The 16,659-nt window shown below is 36.5% G+C and overlaps 7 protein-coding genes across 7 annotated transcripts; 4 read left to right on the forward strand and 3 right to left on the reverse strand.

The window, feature by feature from the left end:
• Positions 1 to 17: 17 nt before the first annotated feature.
• EIN_249070 (Hypothetical protein) lies at positions 18 to 34 on the reverse strand (the record flags this gene model as incomplete). Its single annotated transcript, XM_004261596.1, has 1 exon — positions 18 to 34. A coding segment is annotated over one exon (17 nt), but the record flags the coding sequence as incomplete, so codon positions are not given.
• A 215-nt stretch (positions 35 to 249) lies between these two features.
• EIN_249080 (multidrug resistance protein, putative) lies at positions 250 to 4,146 on the reverse strand (the record flags this gene model as incomplete). Its single annotated transcript, XM_004261597.1, has 1 exon — positions 250 to 4,146. The coding sequence occupies one exon, from the start codon at positions 4,144 to 4,146 to the stop codon at positions 250 to 252; it is 3,897 nt and encodes a 1,298-aa protein (XP_004261645.1).
• Positions 4,147 to 5,022: 876 nt separating this feature from the next.
• On the forward strand, positions 5,023 to 5,967 carry EIN_249090 (hypothetical protein; the record flags this gene model as incomplete). Its single annotated transcript, XM_004261598.1, has 1 exon — positions 5,023 to 5,967. One exon carries the CDS (start codon positions 5,023 to 5,025, stop codon positions 5,965 to 5,967), a length of 945 nt encoding a protein of 314 aa, XP_004261646.1.
• A 138-nt stretch (positions 5,968 to 6,105) lies between these two features.
• Positions 6,106 to 7,371, reverse strand: EIN_249100 (hypothetical protein; the record flags this gene model as incomplete). Its single annotated transcript, XM_004261599.1, has 1 exon — positions 6,106 to 7,371. One exon carries the CDS (start codon positions 7,369 to 7,371, stop codon positions 6,106 to 6,108), a length of 1,266 nt encoding a protein of 421 aa, XP_004261647.1.
• Positions 7,372 to 7,878: 507 nt separating this feature from the next.
• On the forward strand, positions 7,879 to 11,631 carry EIN_249110 (AMP deaminase, putative; the record flags this gene model as incomplete). Its single annotated transcript, XM_004261600.1, has 1 exon — positions 7,879 to 11,631. The coding sequence occupies one exon, from the start codon at positions 7,879 to 7,881 to the stop codon at positions 11,629 to 11,631; it is 3,753 nt and encodes a 1,250-aa protein (XP_004261648.1).
• An 804-nt stretch (positions 11,632 to 12,435) lies between these two features.
• Positions 12,436 to 14,304, forward strand: EIN_249120 (hypothetical protein; the record flags this gene model as incomplete). The annotated part of the gene is made up of 1 exon (XM_004261601.1): positions 12,436 to 14,304. The coding sequence occupies one exon, from the start codon at positions 12,436 to 12,438 to the stop codon at positions 14,302 to 14,304; it is 1,869 nt and encodes a 622-aa protein (XP_004261649.1).
• A 154-nt stretch (positions 14,305 to 14,458) lies between these two features.
• Positions 14,459 to 16,111, forward strand: EIN_249130 (hypothetical protein; the record flags this gene model as incomplete). The annotated part of the gene is made up of 1 exon (XM_004261602.1): positions 14,459 to 16,111. One exon carries the CDS (start codon positions 14,459 to 14,461, stop codon positions 16,109 to 16,111), a length of 1,653 nt encoding a protein of 550 aa, XP_004261650.1.
• Positions 16,112 to 16,659: the final 548 nt, after the last annotated feature.

The following is a 16,659-nucleotide window of genomic DNA, read 5'->3' on the forward strand; positions in this document are numbered from 1 at the left end:
TCGCACTGTTGAAAGACTCTACATTCTTATTCATATCATTTTGTTATTAATTTGTTATACATCGTTCAATATTTTGTTATATCTCCTTGTTTATTTCAAAATTAAATACTAAACAAATAATTTTATTATTTGAAAATATTAAAAAATATTACTAAAATCTTTAAATAACTTTTACCTATTTTATATTAGTTTTTAATTGTTTTATCAACAATTAAAAATAAGTTTTAAAAAAACATTCTAATTAAGTTTTCAAGCAAGTTGCTGTTGTGCCAAGGAATAATAAAATCCTTTTTGTTTCAAAAGCTCTTGATGTGTTCCCTTTTCGACAACTTTTCCTTTTACAATTACCAATATTTCATCTGCATTCACAATAGTAGACAGTCTGTGAGCGACGATGATAGTAGTTCTCCCATTAGCTGCCTTTTCAAGAGCGTCTTGAACAACTTTTTCCGATTGTGTGTCGAGTGCACTTGTTGCTTCATCAAGCAACAATATTTTTGGGTTTCTAATCAGTGCTCGTGCTATCGCTATCCGCTGTTTCTGCCCACCTGATAACTGTCCCCCTCTCTCACCCACTTCAGTATTATACCCCTCAGGCATAGCACTGATAAAGTCATGTGCATTCGCCATTTTAGCGACGCGGTACACATCTTCACAACTTACTTCCATCCCTCTTGGAACTCCTCTCATGATATTTTCCATGACACTTCCACTAAACAACACAGGCTCTTGTCCAACGAGCCCAATTTGGCTCCTCAGAAACTCGACGTCAAGTTGTGTAACGTCGATGTCATCAATAGTCACACACCCCTTTGTGGGGTCATAAAATCGTTCCAAAAGTTGAATCCCAGTGCTTTTCCCGCTTCCTGACGCTCCCACAAAAGCGACCGTCTTCCCTTGATTTGCTTTGAATGACACGCCCTTCAAAACTGGATTTTGCAACCGAGTGGGGTATCTAAAAAATACGTCTCTAAATTCGATATTTCCTTCAATGTTCTCCCTCTTCACTCCACCCTTTTTACAATCAATGTGAGGAGTTCTCTTCGTTATTTGCTCAACATTGGAAGCACATTTCAAAGCTTTTCCAACATCTGGCATTATACTACCAATATCAATAACACCCTTTAACACTGTCAACATACTTACCATTGCCTTTAGAATATCAATGTAATTGCCAAGGAAGTTTCTTATAAACTGCAACGTTGGGACATTAGTGGATGTGTCTTTCTTCAAAAAGGTGATTGAAACACTCCACCCAAATGCCTGGCCAAAAAATGGCATAGCTACTGGAATAGCACAGACCAATGCCATCAAAGGTGTCATATACACAAGTGTCTTGATAGGTTTCTTGAGTTGTTGTTGAAACGTTTCAAAGAAGTGGACTTCCTTGCCAAGACTTTGAACGGTCTTCATCGCTTCAACTGCTTCTACTAATGTGTTCCCAGAAGCTGCATAAGCCTTTTCCATTGGAGACGCAGCACTTTTATTCAGTTTTGCGTCTAATATAAAACTCCCAACACCAAAAGGTGCAAGGCACATGATACACAATGTGATCCGATAGTCAAACGATAACGATAGAGATAGACCACACACCACAGTGGATAACACTTGCAACACATTTCCAATCCGTTCTGCAGAGATTCCTTTGACTGTGGTGACTTCTGAAGACAGTCGTGTGGTCAGTAACCCTACCATATTCTCCTTTCGATCGAAAAACCCTATCTCTTGTGATAAGATGGAGTCGAACATCTTCACGCGAAGTCGACCCATAAAACTATTACTTGTAATACCAAAACTACTTAAAGACATGAAATTGGAAACAAATCCAGCAAATGCTATCCCTAATAACTTTAAACACCCATCACGCACCTCGACTTTAATATCCTCAGTCACCGATTCTGGTGTTGTAATTTGAGAAAACACACTCGTCAAACATACAAATTGATATGCAAAGAGGGGGAATAACACACCTACACCCATTGACCCTATTGCACCGATCAAAATACCAATGTGTTCATGACGAAGGTTATTGAGAATGTACCTTGGCAACAGAAATCGTGTGGACTTCTTCGCTTCCTTCTTTTCATATTCAACAAAGTCTTCCTCTTTTTTAACACCTTCACTATCTTCTTCATTCTCATTCTCAACTTTCAGGGGTTGGTCAATCGCAATCGTCCCAGGCTCGACATTTTTATGGGCGTTATCTTGGTCGACCTTCTCTTCAATGGTTTGCCGTTTAACTAAAGTGTAATACTCCCCTTTCAACTCCATTAAATCCTGATGTGTTCCACTTTCTATGACTTCTCCTTGGTGCATCACCATTATTTTATTCGCATTTTTGATAGTAGACAGTCTGTGAGCGACGATGATAGTAGTTCTCCCATTAGCTGCCTTTTCAAGAGCGTCTTGAACAACTTTTTCCGATTGTGTGTCGAGTGCACTTGTTGCTTCATCAAGCAACAATATTTTTGGGTTTCTAATCAGTGCTCGTGCTATCGCTATCCGCTGTTTCTGCCCACCTGATAACTGTCCCCCTCTCTCACCTACTAAAGTGTCAAATTTGTCAGGCAAGTCCATCACAAAATCATATGCATTCGCCATTTTAGCAACTCTAATTATATCATCTTCACTCACGTTTTGTTGTTCTTGTGCACCAAGTAAAATGTTGTCTTTGATTGTTCCACTAAACAACACAGGCTCTTGTCCAACAACCCCAATTTGGCTCCTCAGCCATTTGAGTTGTAAATCTTTAATACACACTCCATCCAATACCACCTGTCCTCCTGTCACATCATACATCCTTTGAACCAATTGAAGACATGTACTTTTGCCACATCCCGAGGATCCTACCAATGCAACAGTCTCTCCTCCAGCTATCTTCAAATCAAGACCTTTCAAAATGGGTTTTTCACGTCTTGTTGGGTAGCTAAATTGTACGTCACTGAACTCTATATTTCCAAGACATACTTCTGGCACTTTCCCGGAAGTATTGAGTACATCGACGTCGGGGATTCTGTCAATGATTTGGTAAATTCGATACGCAATTGACTTTGCAGTCGACACACACCCAATTGGAACAGCTACCATAGAGAGTGATTGCGAGGACAATACCATAGCCAAGAATACAGTTAAAATAGTCCCAGAAGATGTATTTGAACTCCCCCCTTTTCCTTGCATCACTAAGAACCCATAGTAACACCCTAAAGCATTGAAGCCAAAAAGACACATGAAGACAACACCAAACCCAATTCCATTGACAATACTCGATATCGCATTGTACTTAGTAGTTCTTTGAATGTTTTCTTTATAGCTTTTTCCAAAGGCTTCCTCTTGTGAAAGAGACTGAACTGTTCGAATATTGCCAATGGTAGACTCGGCAATGGCAGCAGCTTTCCCATAGAAGACTTGTTGTTTTCCATTTGAATACGCAGTGGTTTTACCAATAGCAAAGAGGGCAAGGAACATGAAGGGAAGTGCCGAGATGACGACAAGTGCCAAATCCCAACACTTGACCAACGCGATTGTATATCCCGTTATAAACGTAGCGACTGTATTAAGTAACTGCCCTACTTTGTTTCCAATACCCTCTTCTATCAATTTAACATCAGACCCGACTCGTGCAGCCAATTCTCCAAGTTCGTGTGCGTCGTACCAAGCTGCGTCTTGTCTTAAAAGAGTCTTGAAATACAATTTTCTGATTTTGATTCCTTGTCTAGTGGATAAGATATTGAAGCATATCGTTTTAAGAATACCACCAAGGAAATTACCAAGACCAATCCAAGCAAGTTGACGTACAATTTTCATCAACTCATCTTCAAGTTTTGAAATGATGACTGTGTTCAATGCATGTTGTTGTTCTAAAGTTAAATAAAGAAGTTGAGAAGTGTCTTGGCTATATGGGTTCATCGTATCTACAACATTACCGACTAATAAGATGACTATAGGAAACATTATACCATTCGCTACATCGCCAATAATACCTCCGAATAACAAAAGAAGGTCTAATGTGTCTGAAAAGCGATATAATTTCGGAAGACTGAGGGAGCCTTTGTACTCATCAGTTGTACTACACTGAGTAACTTCAGTTGGGTCAGGTGTCACATTAAATATTGTGAAATCGGTGTTTTCTCGAAGTTGAACACTCATAATTTGATTGTGTGGAATGGAATTAATATGGAGTTTAAATAGAAATGACGCAGATGTGTTGAGTGAATAAATTAAAGTGGTGAGGGATATGTCTGTAAACTGTTTTGGAATACTAAAAATCGGTCCGCTGTTTTACGAATAATTCATGTGTTTTTTGTTTCGAGTAAAAAAAATTTGGATTTTTAGTGTTTTTGCCGCTTTTTAAGCACTTTTTTTTTTGAAAAAATCAATTTTGTTATAGTTTATTAATAAGAAATTTAAATTTAATTATAAGTTGTTTTTTTTAAATAATATTCTTAAATATTTAGAAATATTTTTATATTTATTATCTAAACAAAAATAGTTTCATTATTATTATTTTTTTAATATAATAGCAATAAATGAAAAAAATTATGACTGGCTTAAAGGGGCAAAAATACAGGGAAACTATATATAATAAAAAAACAATTGAAATATAGTATTTATTATTTCAAAAGAAAGAACTTTTTGGAACAATATTAACAAAGTTGAGCAAAAATGTTGTTTTTAACTATATTTTATTACATTTTTGTTATAAAATATAGTTGTATTTATAAATGTGATTAATAATACCGTCAGTTTTTCAATTGTGTATTATTATAATAAATATGAATACATAAAAAAAAACAATCAAAATTCAAAAAAAAATATTTTTTTGAAGAAAACCTCTTTGGATAATTGAATTAATGGTATACACGTAGTTGGATTAAAAAAGAAACCAATTAAAACATAAAAATATATTAATAATTAAAAAACATAATACACATAAATGATAAATTGGTAACAAAAAAGTCCACATCCCATATCATTACAATCACTTACCAAAGAAATCAATCCTTCAATCTCAATAATTAAACGATGAGTGTGTTACAATGGGCTGTCTTTTGTGATAACGACAAAACTGGCCGCAAAAAGTTGTCTCCAGAAGATGTTCTTCCAAGTATTTATGCTCGTGTCTACAACATCACTCCGATGCCACCCCATGATGAAATTATGCCATTGATAGAATCAAGTATGTGTTACATTATTTTCGACTTATGTGATGTCGACAATGATGGGTACTTGGACTTCACCGAATTTTGTCATTTCACAAAGTGTTTTGAAGTTCCTCTCAACAAGAACCCAGACTTTTGTTTCATCACAGAGATCCAAGCACTATTTGTAGCAATAGATGCAGATCTTTCAGGCATGATTTCCGAGGAAGAAATCACTGCCGCTCTCCTTAAAATTGGTAAGAAGAACAAGACACTTAAAAAACATTTGTCTTCTTTGGAAGAGTATGCTAACAACTTACAAACAAAAGAAGCTGTTTCCAAAAACGACTTTTTAAAGAGTTTGGTGAAGACTGAAATTTACAACGAGTACAAAACAGACATTTACCACGAGGTGTTCCATTCTTTCGACAAAACAGGAAATGGTAAATTGGACTCTTCTGAGATATCATTTATGTTAGAAAGCTTATACCCAAATGGTGTGGAAATCGCTGGATGCTCTGCAATTGTTCTTGAGTTACTTGACAAAGATAAAGACAATGAAATCAGTCTTGAAGAAATCATTCCATTTTTGGACGTTCTCAAAGACCTCCCAGAAAATGGAAGACTTACTAAAGAGATGCTTTTTAAAGCGTTCTTTAAATTAATAGACTATGACAACGATGGTGTTATTGAATTCGACGAAATGGATCGTTTTAAGTCACTCAAAAGTATTACTCCACTCAGATCAAAATTAGAGAAGCTTTTTAAACAATTCGGAGACGACGATGTGACCTACGAACAGTTCCTTTCTCTTGCAAACGCACTCTAAATTGATCGTAGATGTTTGATCCATTTCTTCAATTCAAATATAGTATTAGTATAATATCTGAATTATATAATTATTTATAAATAAAACTATAGTAATATAATTAAGTAATTATTAAATTATAGTTTTGAGCTTGTATTTTTAGAACCACGAGACGATGGAAATGGACTCTACTTTCCTTTCATTTTGCTTATAAAAGGTCTCGTCATTGATTCCATCGAAGAACTGAGTGATGCCTAAAGAGTAAACGATGTCTCCCGTCTTTTTAATAATGAAGGCGTTTCCTACAGAGAACACATTCTCGGACTTTAAATCAAACAATTCCAATGTCTCCGTTCCCCCAGTTGTCTTGAATCTTTTTGCGAGAGTTTTAGTTGGTGATAACGTGAAGATGAAATGCTTTTCATCAAACCCAACCCCTATTTTAGACTCTTTAGCTTTATTCTTAGTCTCTAAAATAGTCTCCGAGTTAAACGACCCAAAGACTTCCTTTTCCGTTGTCTTTATTATAAACATTATATTCTTCTTCCCTTTTAACATGTCGATGAATGAATGTGGTATACCACTTCTGTCTCCAAAGTATGTGGCAAGCACATCGACACCATCGAGTCCAGTCCACTCCGACATTTCTTGATAGAATGATGGTCTTTCACAAAGACCCAAATTGTTTCTGTATATGTTCTTCCAAAGGAGTGGAAGACTCTTCATGAACTGTTCTGAAAATGCAATGCTCTTCTTATTGACTTCTTCAAATTGTCTGACAACCTTCCGAAGAGACATAAGCTGCGTTTCGACATTTCCAATTGCTAAGGTGGTCAATGTAAAACTTTGTCGATACTTCTTTTTCATCACTTTTTCTGTTGCTTGAATGCATTGATTCACCTCGCTCATATCAAATTTGGTCTCAACACGAGGAGACACAACACTCGACTTCTTGTCCTCTTTATTTTGAAGTTCCGCTTTGATGGTTGCAAGTTCGTTGTATGCGTTCACAGGCATAAAGTGTTCTTCCATTCTCCCTTCGAGCTTTTGAAGATCGTCTTGTGTCACTTTTGTCGCTTCAAACGTCTCGAATTTCCTTTTCAAGTCTTCGACTTCTTGTGACATAGAAATGTACTCATCAATTTTTGGTTTTGTTGTTGGAGTCGAATAACTACGGGAAGTTGGTAAGGTGGGACTTTTCACTTCCTTGGACAAAGAATGGGAAGTCTCGAGGATGCGAAGACGACCATTCACCTCTTTTTTCAAGTCTTCTAAAGCACTCATTAAATTTAAATAATTCAAATCAGACTGACTCACTTTATTATTCACATCACATCGTAAATTGTTCTGCTCCGCTTTGATAGTTTCGAAGTCTTTTATTATACTTTCTTTAAATTGTAAATAGTCTTGTGTGGCTTCACTCATCGTTTCAATCTTTCCTTTTTCAATTATCTTTTTTCGACTTTCTTAATAAAGAAATACTTGCAAAGAAGTCGGACTTGATGTATTAATAGATTATAATTAAAAATTGTTAATTCATTAGTTTATTAAATAATTAAGTTAGTTCTACATTTATTCTTTTGCTGTTTAAAAAACCAATTAAGTCATAGTATTTTAACTTGATTATTTTTAAATATTTAAAATTATAAATATAATTATATTCTTAAAAAATTATTAGAATATTAATGTTAATAAATAAATCATTTAAAATTATAGATCAAATAGAATTGTTTATTATCTTAATAATTATTAATAAAAATGTAATAATTAAACAATAAACTAAATTATTATTTATCATAGCATAATTAATAATTTTGTATTAGTTTATAAAAACAACAACATTTAAACAATCATAAATTAAATAATTTAATTCAAATTTTATATTTAATAAATTCTAATTGAAAAAAAACTTTTCAGATCCGTCAAGAGAGGATGAGTAGTATCTCACAAGATTTTTTTAAAGATTACTCATATTTCACAATCACTCGTGCACTCTCATCAGTGACTTCCGAGGAACAAGCAGCTTCCATTGAGATTCGTAAAGTGCTTGCTCTTCGAAACAAATATATGTACATCGGAGATAAAGAGGTTTATCCACTACACCACGAACACTCACAAGTGATAACTCCCGACACTACATCGACGATATCAATTCACAAAGGCGTTTTTGAAGTCTCGTTGACGGGTGTGTCTCATCCCGTTGGTTACGAAGACTATTTGAAGGATTATAAAGCACTTTTGGACTGTTGCGAACACCGAGCCGTCAAAAGTCTAGCCGAGAAACGTCTGAGTGAGTTGGACAGGAAGTTCAAATTACATTACTTACTCAACTCACAAAAGTCAAAGACTCTGACCAGCTCGGAGGATATCCACACCATCGCCAAAGTCGACACACACATACACGCGGCAGCGTGTATGACCGAGTCACAGCTTTTAGATTTTCTCCATGAAAAGAACACGACGAGTAAAGATGAAGTGGTCGGGTATGTCACTACAGAAAGTGGAGAGAAGAAGCTCGAGACATTGGACCAAATGTGCAAACGTCTTGGTGTGAACTTGGAGGAGTTTACGTTGAACCAATTAGGCGTGAGAGCGGGAACAGACTTCTTCAATCGGTTTGATCTCTTCAACGCCAGTTACAAAATTGGTGGTGAGGACTTGCTTAGGACCGTCTTCTTGAAGTGTGAGAATTACATGGGTGGGAAGTACTTTTCTGAGTTGATTCATCTTGTTTTCGACCAACTGAACAACACACCAGTGAGACTGGAATTACGACTGAGCATCTATGGAAGATCTATGGACGAGTGGGAGAACCTTGCGGAGTGGGTGGATAAGTGGCATGTCTCTCACCCACAGAATCGATGGATGATACAATTCCCTCGAATCTTCCACGTGTGCAGAGGGAAGAAGGAGAACTTCACCTTCGAGAATTACATTGACAATCTCTTCAAACCCCTTTTCGAAGCAACAAAAAACCCGGAGAAGTATCCAGTGCTGTCGAAGTTCCTTGAAAGTGTGTCTGGATTTGATTCTGTGGATGATGAGAGTGCTTTGGAACAGACTGTTGGAAATTTGCCGTCCGCGGAACTTTGGAACAAAAGTGAAAACCCGCCGTACTTCTATTATATGTACTACACGTACGCAAATATCGCTGTTTTGAATTCGTACAGAACTACAAGAGGAATGAACACTTTCGATTTAAGGCCGCATTGTGGAGAGTCGGGCCATGTCCACCATTTGGCATCGGCTTATTTGACAGCGAGAGGAATTAACCACGGCATTCGACTTGTTGTAAGCCCCGTTTTGGAGTATCTGTATTACTTGACTCAAATCGGCCTTGCGGTGTCGCCGTTGAGTAATCACAACTTGTTCTTGCCATACGACAAAAGCCCGTTTGACACCTTCTTCAAGTGTGGTTTGAACGTTTCTCTGTCTTCGGATGATCCGTTACAATTTCACAGGACACAAACGCCTTTAATGGAAGAGTATGCAATTGCACAACAGACGTGGAATTACGTCACGGGGGATTTGGCTGAAATAGCATACAACAGTGTGTTGCAGTCTGGGTTCACAGAAGAAGAGAAGGAGGTCATGTTAGGACCACACTTCAAGAACTTTTCGAAGGAGAATTCTGATAAAACGCGACTTACGTTGATCAGAAAGAATTACAGAGATAACTGTTTACAAATAGAAAAGGAGTACATCGACGCGCTTTCAAATGAAGGTTGTTTGAAGAAGAGTCGACTGTTTGCAGACATTCCGTATTCTAAAATCAATGTGACGTACCCAGACAAAGGTACCCAAGAAGATGTTGAAGTGATACGGAAGTTGGAGTTTTGGCTCGATGTGCGACAAAAGTACCGAACGTACTGCTCAAGAATCAGAAGTGCTCGGAAGGGACTTTTCCATCCCAATTCAAGACCAACACAAGTCGCTGCGTTTGATGGTGGTGTTTTCAATATTTACACTGAAGAAGCACTTTGTGAGAAAGACAAGTACCACTTGGCTGTTGTGTACTGCCAAGAGTGCAAGACGCGATTTTGTGCGAAGTGTTTCAGAGAGACACACCACCATATTTATCATTCGCTGCTGCAACTCAACTGTAAGAAGTCGTTTGACATTGTTGACGACGAGCAATTTTTTGGAGACTACAAGGCATTGACTAAATTCTATCAAAGTGGACCGGCTCGATCGTTCTGTTTTAGACAGTTGCACGTCAGAAGCGAGTTATTCCAGTTGTACCACCTACTCAATGAAAAGATCGAAGCGAACGAACAAACTGATTTGAAGACTGATTTTGACCAGACAATTAAAGTGGACACACACGTGCATGCCAATAGAGCGTTCCACCCCACAGATTTACTTGAAATTATTAAACAAAAATTGCAGGAAGAACCAGACAGAGTTGTTGTGAAGAAGAAAGAAGTGAAAGGCGTGAAGTACGACAGTCTGACCCTGAAAGAGCTCTTCAACGTTCTTGGAATCACACAAATCGATCTTCATGCACTGAACGTACAATCTGATCCGTCACTTGTTTCACGATTTGATTTGTGGCTTAGTAAGTACTACCCCTTTGGAGAGGCCATTCTCAAAGAACTATTCTTGTCAATGAACAACGACATTGGTGGAGAGTACTTGTGCTCACTCCTCAGAGACATTTTGTTTGATCGGATGAAAGAAATGGAGAACGTAAAGACGGAGTACCGATTTAATGTAAGCACTTCCGATCTCTACGAACTCGAAGGGTGGTCGTCTAAGTTGGTAGATGCCGGATTGATACAACCAGATATCAACAGTTACGTTATTGCCATTCCAAGAATCTACGGGAGATGGAAGAGTATGGGGTTGGTCAACAACTTTGCTGAGGTGCTTCGGAATGTCTTCCAACCGTGCTTTGAAGCGACGTTACACCCCAACGAACATCCAAAACTTGCGGAATTTTTGAAGAACGTTGGCGCATTTGACTCGCCAAGTGAAGAGCTTTTGCACGAAGACTCAATAGACTTGGGAAGCATTATAAGACCAGAGGACTGGAATGGACCAGAAGACCCACCTTATGAGTATTATCTATACTATATCTACGCGAACATGACCGTTTTGAATGGTATTAGAAGAGAACTTAAACTCAACACTTACGAGTTCAGACCACATTGTGGTCAGGCTGGAGATAGAATGCATTGCGCTGCTGGGTTCTTGACCGCGGACTCCATCACACACGGAGTGACACTTGATGGACAAAACACGTTACAGTATTTGTACATACTTGGACAGATTGGTATTTCATCATCACCAATTCAACAATCTGCACTGTACGGAGGAATGGAGGAGCCATTTAGAAAGTTGTTTGAGAGAGGAATGAAAATCTGTTTGTCAACAGATACGCCGCTGCACACGCACATCACCAAAGAACCGTTGACGGAGGAGTACGCGTCCGCTATGAAAAATTTCAAACTCAGTCAAACAGATTTAGCTGAAATAGCAAGGAACTCGGTGTTAATTTCTTCGTTCCCAGTTGCTAAGAAGAAGGACTGGATTGGTGAAAACTACGCTGAGCAAGGTGTAGCTGGTAATGACTCTGGGAAAACGAGTATCCCCGACATGAGGATAGCGTTCAGGGCAAGTGTGGCTGAGGATGAAGTGCGAGCCTACGAGAAATGGCTAAAAAATACTGATGAACTCAAATAATTTTATTATTGCTATTAAGGTTTCTTTTATTCTGTATGGATATAATTAATTATTAATAATTGGTGATATAATATTTGTAATATATTATTCATAAATTACTTAAGCACTTCATAATTATTAAATAATTAGTAAAACCCAGTTTGGTCACAGTTTTCAAATAAGAAGTGACCCAAAGCAGAAGTCACACCAAAATCTTTTACAGTAAGTCACAACTAAATCAATTTTTTATAATTTAGAAGAAAAAAAAACAACATTAACATTTAAAATAACATTGAACAAAATTCAAATGGTCTAAAAAACGGGAAATCTCGAGTTTATTAAATAAAATTCTGGTTTTTTAAAGTTTATTTTATGTGCATAAACAATACACAAGTTAAAAAGGGAAAATTATCTGAAATTTAATTAATATCCCAGAAAAACAGGTTAATAAATAACAAGGGTGTTATTTTAAGTGTTAACTTTTCAAAAGTTTTAGTTGAATTGTTTAAAATGCAAGAAGTGAACATATTTTTTTTTAAGGATTATTTAAAAAAAAATTTTATCAAGTTTATCATTTTTAGCACTTGTATTTCTTATTAGAGCAAAAAATTAATATAAAATAAAATTATAAAGATTTGATTTAATTGTCATCTAATGAATGTATTAGAATACTTGGTGTTATTGTTGAACGGCATTTTCAATGAATTAGTACGTATTATTTATTATCAAACAATTTTAATAGACTGATTTCTAAATATATTCAAAGATTGAGCTTCCAAAATTCCTCATATCTTAATAAATAGAAAAACTTGAAAATGCGACATTATGGCGAGTGAGTTCACAAAGCAAGCAAATGCCAAAGTATTCTCCGAGTTGGACTTTAACGACAAACGAGATTTTGAAAACGCAGAGCGTGGTTTTATAGCGACTTACCCGGATGAATATATCCCAGGCAAGGACTACAACTCTATGTGCTACAACTTCAAGATGACCGAATTTTTAGACAAAGAATGTCCTGAGACAGTGAACCCCTCGTTGTGGAGACAGTGTCAGTTAAACAAGAAACATGGTCTATTCGAAGTTATCAAAGGGAAGTTGTACCAAATCCGTGGCTTTGATATAGCGAACATGTCATTCATCAGGGGAAAGAGTGGGTGGATAGTTGTTGACTGCACCTGCACCAATGAAGCAGCCGCAGCTGGTCTGGCCTTATTGAAAAAGCATATAGAAGACATTCCCGTCTCCGCAGTTATCATCACACATAGTCATGGGGATCATGTTGGTGGGTATGCCGGGGTCAGTGATGGGTCAGTGAAAGTCTACCAACCAAAGAATTGCTTAAAAGAGTTAGTAGAAGAGAACTTACTCACTGGCAATGCTATGGACAGGAGAAGTATCTTTATGTATGGCCAAAACCTCCCAATTAACCCACTTGGGATGGTCGGGTGTGGACTTGGACACCAACTTTCACATGGGGTGAATAGTTTCCACAATCAATCATCGTGCATTGAAGTAGAAGGTGAGAAAGAATTGGAAGTCGATGGTATCAAAATCCAATTCATTGAAACACCTGGCGCGGAAGCCCCATCAGAATTTGTATTTTATATTCCCGAGTTCAAGGCATTCTGCCAAGCGGAAGAAGTCAATCACTTGATGCATAATTTAGTCACACTCCGTGGTGCTAAAGTCAGAAGTGGCCAATTGTGGTCATACTATATCGACCAAATCATTGAGAAGTTTGGTGATGATGTCGAAATCAGTTTTGGGTCACACAACTGGCCCGTGTGGGGGAATAAAGAGATTGTCGAGTTCTGGGAGAAGCAGCGCGACTTATACAAATTCGTCCATGACCAGACCATCCGTTATATCAACATGGGCTACACTCCCAATGAAATTCCAACACTCGTGAAGTTACCAAAGAGTCTAGAAAAGGAGTTTTACTGTCGTGGATATTATGGTACTTTAAGTCATAACATTAAAGCACAGTACCAATTGTATCTTGGATTTTATGATGGTAACCCTGCATCACTCGACCCACTTGCGCCAGAAGAAATGGGTAAGAAATACTTGGAATGTTTTGGTGAGGAGAAATTGATTGAAATAGGGAAGAAGGCGTACACTGATGGAGAATATCGATGGGGCGTTGAGGTATTGAACCACGTCATTTTTGGCAACCCTAAAAATGTTGAAGCGCGAAAGGTCTTAGCAGACATTTATACACAACTTGGATACGCACAAGAGTCTGCAGTGTGGAGAAATATCTATTTAACTGGGGCGTTTGAAATTATGGGAGAAAAGGCAAAGGAATTCAAGGCCAATAACACGGAGAATTTGAGTATTATTGTTGCTCTGACATGTCCACAGCTCTTCGAAGTGATGTCTACAAATATAGTTCCAGAAAGAATAGTCGACCAGAGTATGATTATCAATTTCACTTTTGTTGATACAAAGGAAGTTGTCTGTTTAGTTGTTAAGAATTGTGTTGTCAATGTAAGAACTACACTAAGCAAAAAAGCTAATGTTAGTCTAACTTTAACTAAAATGGTGTTGCTTGGTGTCATTGCCAAAAAGGTTGAGTTGAAGGGATTGGTGATGAGTGGCAAAGTCAAATGTGAAGGTGATCCAAGTTGCTTGATGAGACTCTTTGGCTCGGTCTCAACACCCGAGAGAATATTCAATATTGTTGAACCATAATTCACTCACTAATTGGCTTTATTTTAATATTAATTTATTTTAAATACAAACAAATTATTTAAATTTTAAATAACTTAAGACGAACATATTAATATTTTAACTCTCTTTTTATAAATAGAAAATTAAACTTAAATACACAATATATATCTTGTTGATGACATCCCTTGAACACATCTTCCTTAAAAATGTTGTGTTGTATTTAGAAGACTTGGAAGATGTTGTCAACTTTATTTTAATGAACAAGAAATGTACAACATCAGTACAGACGATGTATATCAACCCTTACAAATTATCAACAGAAGAGTCTTTGGAAAAAATAAAGAAATTGTTTTCAGTTCTTCAGACATTTTATTTAGTATTTGATGAAATAAATAATTTCACTGATATGAAGCTTGACAGTGTTTCATTGATTGAATTGGACTTCACTAGTTTTGCTTATAAAGATTATCAAATGTTCCATTCCCTTTGTTTCACTGAAAAGGTGAAAAAATTGCGTATGTTCAATATCCCATACATTCAAAAGGCGCACTTCTTTTCTGAATACAAAACACTCAGTGAAGTCATGCTATGGTGTTCATGTCAAAGCAAAGAACTTTATTTCATTCCTGACGTCGCAACACTTCGGAAGTTCACGCTTGTATTCCCGATTGCTCAAATAACCAAAGTCGTGCAACTTGATTTTAAGAAACGAGCCAATGTGAAATTTGTTTTGGTGATATATGACACTTATTCGTATCAAGAAAATTTAATTTGTAATGTGTTGGATGGTCTTCCTCCAAACGTCGAAGTCTATGCACAATTTATGTCACTGAATCTGATGACATATCCATATGTCCCTCCATTTCATTATTCAACACTTAAAGAAAAAGAACTTGGTGAGTCTTATTTCTTTGTTGATACCATTGATGAGAAGCGAGTGATTGTCTATTCTAATGTTGTGAACTGTGATGAAGTTGCTGAACAACTGTTAACAAAATCACTCCTTGATCAAATTGAAATACACACATCAGTGTTGGATTTGCAGAGGCTTCCAGTTCTTGATTTCACACACTCAACAACCATCAAGACAATATTAATATCGTGTAAGGGAGTTGCAAAAGTGTATGTACCCAAAACCATTGAAGTGATTACCCTCTCCGAGTTTAGAGGAGACGTTTGCATGGACGAGTGCAAACCAAGATGTGTTAATATTTCTCAGTACAACGGACAACCAGTGGTGATTAACACTGACAAATTGAAACGGTTTATAATGGACCTTTCACCTGCTAATGTTGTGACGTTTGTGCACAAAGGAAAAGTGTATGATGGAGTGTATATTGTGGATTGTGAGCAGATGGAAGAGTTTCAAATATATGGGATTTACCAACTGCGGATGTTATTAAATTACTTGGTGGTTAAAGGGGGGGTTGAGTTGTATCGGTTCAGAGCGATGTCGTTCTGTTTAGTTCTTGGAAAACTGAGTATAAAAAATTTGTATGGAGATGTCGACTTATCTAACTTTGAATGTTACTCAATTGAGTTGGAGAGTGACGTACAAGACTGCACAAACAATGTGAAGATTGGGAATACAACAGAAGTGAGTGTCATTGGAGGAATTTATGGTACTATCGAAGTGGGTAAAATTAATACAATAACATTCACAGGAACAAAAGTTAAAAATCTCTTGATGACTTATGTGGATAATGTTGTATTCGATCAGTTGACCACATTTGATAGTATGAAAGTAGAAACAATATGGAGAATACAAGGAAACAAAAGACTGATTAAACAATTTAAAATGAACAATAAGGCGAATATGAATTTATGAATTGTTTATCAAATATAAACTTATTAGACTTCATTTTTTGTACTAAAAAAAGCTATATTATTGTAATGTTTAATTTTATTATTTACTTTTATTTGAAAGATTATGAATAGTAAATATATATTAAACAATATTATTAAATATAATAAATTTAAATACTACTATTTTTAATAGTAAAGAAATCATTAGAAGAATAATAAAGAGATAAACTTTTGTCTACAAAGAATAAAAAATGACGTTTCCGCGTCATTTTTTATTTATATCTTTTACGAATTAAATACTTAATAACACGGGAAAACGGCTTTAAAAATTTGAGGAAAAAGAAAAGCAGATGACAAATGCTTGATTTTTAGCCAAGTTTTGGACATTTTAACAATTATTCACCTTATAAACATTATATAACAATTGATCTTTAACTCTTATTCCTCTAATGAGTACCATTAAACAGCCTGTCAAACTTCAAAATACCGAGAATAAAGGGCCCCGTTCCCGTCTTTCCAACACGGAGAAACGAAAAGACTCGCCAATGCCCGAACCGATTGTAGTCTTTG

The sequence above is a fragment of the Entamoeba invadens genome (assembly GCF_000330505.1).
Source record: "Entamoeba invadens IP1 unplaced genomic scaffold scaff_1105074726103, whole genome shotgun sequence".
Lineage (NCBI taxonomy): Eukaryota > Evosea > Mastigamoebida > Endamoebidae > Entamoeba > Entamoeba invadens.